This window comes from Bison bison, unplaced genomic scaffold (assembly GCF_000754665.1).
Source record: "Bison bison bison isolate TAMUID 2011002044 unplaced genomic scaffold, Bison_UMD1.0 scf7180017864527, whole genome shotgun sequence".
Lineage (NCBI taxonomy): Eukaryota > Metazoa > Chordata > Mammalia > Artiodactyla > Bovidae > Bison > Bison bison.
This window is the reverse complement of record NW_011495078.1, coordinates 853,277-860,894: the sequence shown is the minus strand read 5'-3', so window position 1 is coordinate 860,894 and position 7,618 is coordinate 853,277. Positions and strand designations below refer to the sequence as shown.

At 53.5% G+C, this 7,618-nt stretch overlaps 1 protein-coding gene across 1 annotated transcript in view; it reads left to right on the top strand.

Annotated features, from left to right (window-relative positions):
* CUL4A (cullin 4A) overlaps positions 1 to 7,618 on the top strand; it is a gene marked incomplete at its 3' end in the record, with an annotated part of 25,823 nt that overhangs the window by 7,983 nt on the left and 10,222 nt on the right. The window contains exons 3-9 of the mRNA XM_010831539.1: positions 1,663 to 1,766; positions 2,513 to 2,582; positions 3,453 to 3,526; positions 4,388 to 4,550; positions 4,761 to 4,850; positions 5,845 to 5,927; positions 7,533 to 7,600. Of these exons, the coding sequence (XP_010829841.1) occupies positions 1,663 to 1,766; positions 2,513 to 2,582; positions 3,453 to 3,526; positions 4,388 to 4,550; positions 4,761 to 4,850; positions 5,845 to 5,927; positions 7,533 to 7,600 (652 nt within the window). The remainder of the gene's footprint in view (positions 1 to 1,662; positions 1,767 to 2,512; positions 2,583 to 3,452; positions 3,527 to 4,387; positions 4,551 to 4,760; positions 4,851 to 5,844; positions 5,928 to 7,532; positions 7,601 to 7,618) is intronic.

Here is a 7,618-nt window from a genome sequence, read left to right as displayed (position 1 = left end):
AGAACCTAGATAGCGTATTCAAAAGCAGAGACATTACTTTGCCAACAAAGGTTCGTCTAGTCAAGGCTGTGGTTTTTCCTGTGGTCATGTATGGATGTGAGAGTTGGACTGTGAAGAAGGCTGAGCACTGAAGAATTGATGCTTTTGAACTGTGGTGTTGGAGAAGACTCTTGAGAGTCCCTTGGACTGCAGGAGATCCAACCAGTCCATTCTGAAGGAGATCAGCCCTGGGATTTCTTTGGAAGGAATGATGCTAAAGCTGAAATTCCAGTACTTCGGCCACCTCACGCGAAGAGTTGACTCATTGGAAAAGACTCTGATGCTGGGAGGGATTGGGGGCAAGAGGAGAAGGGGACGCCAGAGGATGAGATGGCTGGATGGCATCACTGACTCGGTGGACGTGAGTCTGAGTGAACTCCGGGAGTTGGTGATGGACAGGGAGGCCTGGCGTGCTGTGATTCATGGGGTCGCAAAGAGTCAGACACGACTGAGTGACTGAACTGAATGACTAACTACTGGAACAAAAGTCTTTGTTAGGACAGTATACCCCCTTTTTTTTTTTAAGAGGGAAAAGGACAGTAGATCTTGGAATGAATTATAAAACCATTAAGTTTGAGAAAGGAAGTGAAGGATATAGAAAGAAAACGTGGATGGGAACCCGTTGTTCTCATTAACACACAGAATGTAAGGGAAAGGTATTCTTGTTTTCTTATTTCATGTTCTCTTTTGAACCTTATAAGTATGCATGTGTTTTGTATATTATGTATTTCTTTACATAATTATTTTCTTTATCACTATAAAAACGTAAGTTGCCGTTATGTTTGAGTAAAGATTCTAAAATGTGTCCGTTCTGTATATCCCACATACTTTTTTAAACTGTTCAGAAATAGGCAGTAGAAACACTGCATTTCTCTTTATAGTATTTCATATTTGGATTGGATCAGATGCTGATTTTGTACATGAGATTTGAAAGAAAATTTTGTTAGAACTGGTAAGAATATACAAGTATTATTTCTTTAAAGTGGAGCGATAATATTCTATGAAAATTGTTTCCGCCACAAACACTTGTTTCTTCATTAATTTAAGCCAAGTTTGAGGGTCACCCCACACGCGGGGCCTTGGTTCCTGAGCTGCTTTTGGACCGTCACCCACTCGGGAGCCTGAAGGGCCCTGGGTCTCCTGTCCGCTCCCCTGTCGGGGTGGTCTCAGAGTCTGGAGCAGGTGTTTCTGGCCGGTTTCACATTGTGATCCTCGGGGTCGGCTCACTCCTCCCTGCAGCCCCACCGCAGACAAGGGCCCATGGGCTCAGGCCCATTTTGGTCCTCAAGTGAGTGGAGTGCAGCCAGGATCAGAGGCTGCTCAGCAGGGAGCCTGGGGGAGTCTGGAGAAGCCTGGCCTGGGGCGCGCCCCCTCGGGGCCCCATCCTCGGGCAGGCGTCGGGGCGCCGTCGCGTCCGTGCTCTGGGTCCCTGCTGTTGTGGGCCACTCCGCTGGTCTCCGGTGTTCCAGCAGTGGTGGCCCTGAGTCACTGTGAGGGTGTAGCCTGTGTGCGTGGTGGAGGGGCGCCTTTCTGTTGCGATTATAGCTGTTTGCACAAATACACTTTTTTAAAGAACAAGTTTGTCATTCGTAGCGAATAACTGGTTATTCCTTTTGTCTTCAGGCTGTTGAAAACCTTTGTTCCCACAAAGTGTCCCCCACGCTCTACCAGCAGCTGCGCCAGGCCTGCGAAGGCCACGTCCAAGCACAGATCCTTCAGTTCAGAGAATATCCTTTTTTTATTTAGGCGATTCCTGTTCATTACCTAAATATTTTGAAAGTGAACGTTAATAGAATAAAGAATAAACGAATATCCTTAATATTAAAACAAAAACTTTTAAAATTCTCTTTTATTTATGGAAACAAAACCTTGCACTTATATCATACAACCCAACAAAACAGATTTTTTTGAAGTGGAATTTTTTTACCTTTAAACTTCTTTGCTGATAAAGTGAAAGTGTCCGTTTCTTAAGACTGGTTTGAAGTATTTAGGAAACATTCTGAAAAATATCTTAAAGTTTGAGTTCTGCTATTCTTTATTCTTGTTCTTAAAACTCTTGTTGGTTTTCTGTGGCTTATAACCGGTTGCCACAAACTTAGCCACATGAAGCAACCCTTGCCTGTCTACTCACAGTGTGCAGCTGGGGGCTCAGTGGTTTTCAGCTCAGGGCCTCGCTGCCTGAAACCATCCTGGGCCTTTGCTGTTGGCAGCAGGCCCACTTCCTCTGGGTCCGGACCCGGGCAGGGGAGGGAAGGGTACAGGGCAGGCGCGAAGGGATGAGGCAGGTGCATCACACTTCGCAGGGGCGTGTGGGGACTCAGAAACCACACTTGTGGCTTCTGAGCTTCTGGTCTTTCAGTAATCTGAGTACTAAATAGATGCGGTAGTCTGTGGTGAAGAGAGCTGAAATTAAGAGGTAAAAACTGCAGTAAATGAGCCTGTGTTTCGGAAGCTTTCCTTAGCAGCCCTGCACAGACTCGCTAGACAGTGTGTTGTTTCTCAAGAAGATGAACACGTGCTGGCAGGATCACTGCAGACAGATGGTGAGCTTGCCGACGGCCTCTGCGGTGCTGGCGGCCTGGGCGCCTCCTCCCTGTGCCAGCCTCGGTGCACGGGCAGGGCAGGCGGGTCGTGAGCGGGGCTTGGGGTCTGTCCTATTCAGGGCCTTCAGACCACACACACAGGTAGCCCGGGCCTGAGACTCCTGGTGAGCCTCTGAAGTTTTCCTCGATCTCAGTTTGTGCCTGAGAATCAAGCCCGAGTCCCAGAGCTTCCCACTGCCTATGGACAGGAGGCTTAGACTTAGTGGCTGTGTTGATTCTAGTTTGGCTTCACGTGTGTGAGTTTTCAGGGTGGCCTGGCTGAGTTAGGAGAGGGGGAGCAAAGGCAGTGTCAGTAGCTCTCCCGAGTGCGTCGGATGCTTTTGTTTCCTAACGGAGGTAAGTGGTGACAGCAAGAGAGTCTCTTCCAGGCCAAGCACCGCGTGAGTGATAGAAACAGGCGAATGTCTGTCAGGAAGGTTCTGTTTACTTGTGTGAGCAAAGCTCCTGGACAGAGTCTGGGGAGCTCCCTGAGAGGAGAGTCCTGGGCCCCCACACCCCCTGAGCCTGCAGAGCCAATTGAGGGCTGCGTGCCCATGTGCCCACGTGCCAGGAAGGAATGCTGGAGCCCAGGCTAAGGGCATTGAGCACATCAGTGAGGAAGGGACTGAGCTCACATGTGTCTTGGAGGCTGAGTGCTGTGAAATCGCTCGTCAGATTTTCTGGATGAAAGGAAAAGCCAGCACCAAGGGGAACAATTAGATTCAGGGTTGTCAATCCTGAGGGTCTTGGTGAGGCAGCCGTGTTAGATCTGAGACAGCAGCATGACCGCTCAGAGGCCTGGGGTGGACTGACTTGGCCCTCTGCCCCCAGATCATGATCCGGAGTATCTTCCTGTTCTTGGACCGCACGTACGTGCTGCAGAACTCCACGCTGCCCTCCATCTGGTGAGTGTCTGTGCTGCGGCTGCCACGCATGCCCAACCGTCTGTCTGTCCTCCGGGCCCCTTGGTGGACCTCAGCCCGGGGCATCCATCTCTGAGGGGTGGCCACCGAGCTGGCAGCTGGCAGTCCCACGTGGTCTCCTGCGGGCGATGGAGTCCCGGGACGGGGCCCAGCAGGCTCAGTCTCCGCCACTCACTCTCCTCTGGGGGTGCTGAGCGCGGGAGCCTGGCTTCCCCCTGCTCCCCACGCGGGGCCTTGGGGGCCGTGTGAGCGGACCCTGCGCCCCTGTGCCTCCCGAGCAGCTCGGCCTGTGCGGGACCCTGCCCCGGCTCACCCGCAGCCCTCCTGGCCTCCATCCACACGGACAGTCACTCCTGATTCGGGTGCTGTGCCCGGGTCACACGGCTTGTGGGCGGCAGAGGGGGTGAGGGCGTGTCCGGCTGGCTGAGTGGGAGCTGCTGGAGCCCGAGCTGACATATCAGCTTCCAGAAGAGGGTGCCTGCGGCCATGGCCAAACTTCCTCCTGGATCCTTGGGCAGCGGGCTGAGGACGGGCGGTGGGCTCTGCTTTGCACCCTCGTTCTGTGGTCCCGCAGCACAGACAGACGCAGCAGCTGGAGCACGGGCTGGGGGGACACTGAGGACAGGAGGCCCCAGGCCCCGGGCAGGGTGGGGGACCCACGGATTCACGCAGGAAACAGGCCGCCTGGATGAGGGAAGAAGCACAAGATGTGCCAGACTGTCAAAGAGGAAAATTTAAAAAAAAAAGTTGACATTTCCCCAACGAGCTAGCAAGTAAGTGTGTCTGGAGCTTCACCCCAAATTTGTAAAGAGTGAACCTAACACGTTTTTTCTGTTTGTGCAGGGATATGGGGTTAGAGCTGTTTAGAAACCACATCATCAGTGATAAAATGGTCCAGACGAAAACCATTGATGGCATCCTGCTGCTGATCGAGCGGGAGCGGAGCGGCGAGGCGGTGGACCGCAGCCTGCTGCGGAGCCTGCTGGGCATGCTGTCCGACCTCCAGGTGGGCCCAGCCGCCAACCCCCCGCCACAGACGGGGTCAGACCTCGGTGGAGACCACACCGTCCACGCGTTGGCTGAAAATGCAGGAGTGTTTTCCCTCTCCACCCCCAAGCAGGGGCGTGGCAGTGCAGCCAGCCACCCTCGCCGTGGGGTCAGCCTTCAGGATGAGAGGCTTTGCTATAATTGGCCAGTAACTCTGCTCATTTTTTAGGTATATAAAGACTCATTTGAACTGAAATTTTTGGAAGAAACGAATTGTTTATATGCTGCAGAAGGCCAAAGGTTAATGCAAGAAAGAGAGGTGAGTCGCCGAGACGTTTGTGAAGCGCCTTACTTCGTTTTCACAGATGTGTATCCAGGTGTGATTTCTAAGCATCTGTCTTTTCACACAGGCGAACATTCCACTGAAAATCTTCTGAAAGCTACAATCTAGTTTCAATTCCCAGTAATGAGGTTCTTTCTTAGTATTTTGAGGGTTTAATTCCCCCCCCTTTAGAAACTTTTCCATTGTTGTCCCCCCATTAAAAAAGCCAGAAAAGCAGCTTCTGATGTACATAAAGGAGCTCAAGATGAAAGAGTATGATAAAAGATAATTGTGTGTGTGTGTGTGTGTGTGTGTGTTGGGGGGCGGGGTGCCTGTGCTAAGCCGTTTGCGGGATCTTAGTTCCCAGACCAAGGATTGAACCGTGCCCCCTGCAGTGGAAGCGTGGAGTCCTAACCACTGGACCGCCAGGGAATTCTCTAAAGATAATGCTTAAATATGAAAGATAAACCCGATATGTTAACAATTTTCGTCTGTGTGAGACATTGAAAAAAATGACCCTAAAAGCCATGGGGGAATACCAGGTGACGGTAATCAAACCCCAGAACCTCTCTAGTTTCTCGGGTCTTAGAGCCCAACCCAAAAGGAAGTCCGGGGGCCAGCACAGGCTGCGGGGCAGTTCACGTCCACGGGCCAGGGCCTCAGGGACCCTGCCACGGCCCCTGCTGTGCAGGCAGGTGGCAGCACGGGCGCCCGTCACCCCGGAAACTCAGAGTGGGGTTTGAGATCTCCTGCAGCCACCCTGGCCCTCTGCAGAAAGCGTGTGATTGGCGTTCGCTGGCCGCGCCGTGCGTGGATGGGGTGCTGTGACCTAGCCCAGGCCCCGCGTCCCTTCCCCACTCCCATCAGTCGGTATTCCAGTTTGGCTTGCGTGCAATTCTGCTTTTTCTTTTACTAAAGCAATGTTTGAACTTCTTGGGTCACATGAAGAATGTGTTTTGTTGCTGATGTGTTTCAATGTTCTTTCTGGAAGGTTCCAGAGTATCTTGACCACGTGAGTAAGCGCTTGGAGGAGGAGGCGGACCGCGTGATCACATACCTGGATCACAGCACACAGTGAGTGCGGCTCCGGGCTCCATCTGGTGGCCTCCTGGGGACGATGTCCCCTCCGCTTCCCGACACACAGGTGTCTCACAGACTCGCTCGCTGCTCTCTGACCCTGGACGTATTTTTGGTCCTCGAGCAGCTTATTACTCGTGATTATTCAGCAGTCGTAAGTCACGCTGACCTAGTTGCCTGTCTTGAGTTCCTGTCCAGAGGAGTGATTCGGGCAGAGATACTTCGTGTCTCTTTACCATTTTTAATTTACGTTATGAATCTGTCATTTATAAAAATGTTAATGGGGTATCACTGAATGTAGGCAGTTTTGGTTGTAAACTTTGGTTGGACATCTGATGTACTGATGTAGCTGTAATTTTGCTACTCAGTCCCATTATCTTCTCATTTCATTTAATTTTTTTGTCTAAATCGATGCGTATCTAGGGAGAAGTTCAAGGGAAAGTTTTTTGAGTGTCTGTGTCAGGCACATAATGTTTATTCAAGTGAGGAAGGTCCGAGCAGAAACATGGGAGATGGAAGAGAGAGATGTCCTAAGAGGGGAAAGCGCTGAACTGTGCGGGTCGTGGTGGCTGGTGGGGGCGGGGGCGGCGAAGGGGAGGGACAGTGTGACGGCTCAAGAGGACAGTGGGCCGGAGCAGAAGCGCTGCCCCCACACGCGGAGCTGGAGGTGCCACGGGGACCTCGGGGGTGGCTGCAGCAAGACAAAAGACTGTCTGGCGGGACGCCTCAGCCTGCAGCGCCTGGTGCCCGGCCCCGTGGCTGCTCCTGCTGCTCAGGCGCCCCTGGGTGCAAGTGCTGCAGAAGAGCCCACCCTCCCCGTCTCACCGAGAAGTGACCGCAGCCTAAGCAGAGGACTTGTAGAGGAGGGCGGTTCCCTGGCTTAGGGTTTTGAGGAGCACTGAGGTGGCTTCTGCAGCGTCAGATGACTCAAAGGTCATCGAGTAAAAGGTGATTTTCAGAGAAAGCAGACTCAAGAGGCCAGTAAATGAGCCCGGGCTGCCGCCCCCTCCCCAAGGCGTCAGCACAGCTCGAAGCTGAGCCCTCGGTGCCCGGAGCCCAGGTGGCTGCCGGCCTCTGGGGCTGCCATGAGGGCCACTCGAGGTGGTGCAGGGAGAAGTCCCTCGAGTGGGCCCAAGGTTAGTAGTCCTGGGAGTGCAGTAGGGCTCTGATCTCTGAGAGCAGAGCTCAGCAAGCAGAGGCCTGGACCCCAGAAGGGCGCCGTGTCCCCGTGTGCAGGGGACAGCCCACACGCCCGCCTCCAGGATGTCAGGTTCTCTGTTGAGCGTGACACTCCCAGACTCTGTAGGGAGTCAAGTTTTGATGTGTGATCCTGGGATGACGCAGGTGGAAGTGAGAACAGGGGCTGCTGGGGTGGCGGGGGGGCTGTGGGACCCAGTGGGGCGGGACTGAGGGCAGCGGTCCAGGAGCCCCAGGGACTGGAGCTCAGCTAGCCGGAGCGCGAGGGCCGCTGGCAGCCCCTCTGTGCGTGGGCGCCCCGTCTGCTGCCGCCCTCCTCGCTGGACTCAGCAGCCCGAGGCCGGGTCAGCGCTGGCATGGTCCCGTCCCTCCTGGTTGATGGGCTCCTTGTGCACCACCCCCCAGGAAACCACTGATCGCCTGTGTGGAGAAGCAGCTCTTGGGAGAACATTTAACAGCAATTCTGCAGAAAGGTAGATTTCCCACCACTT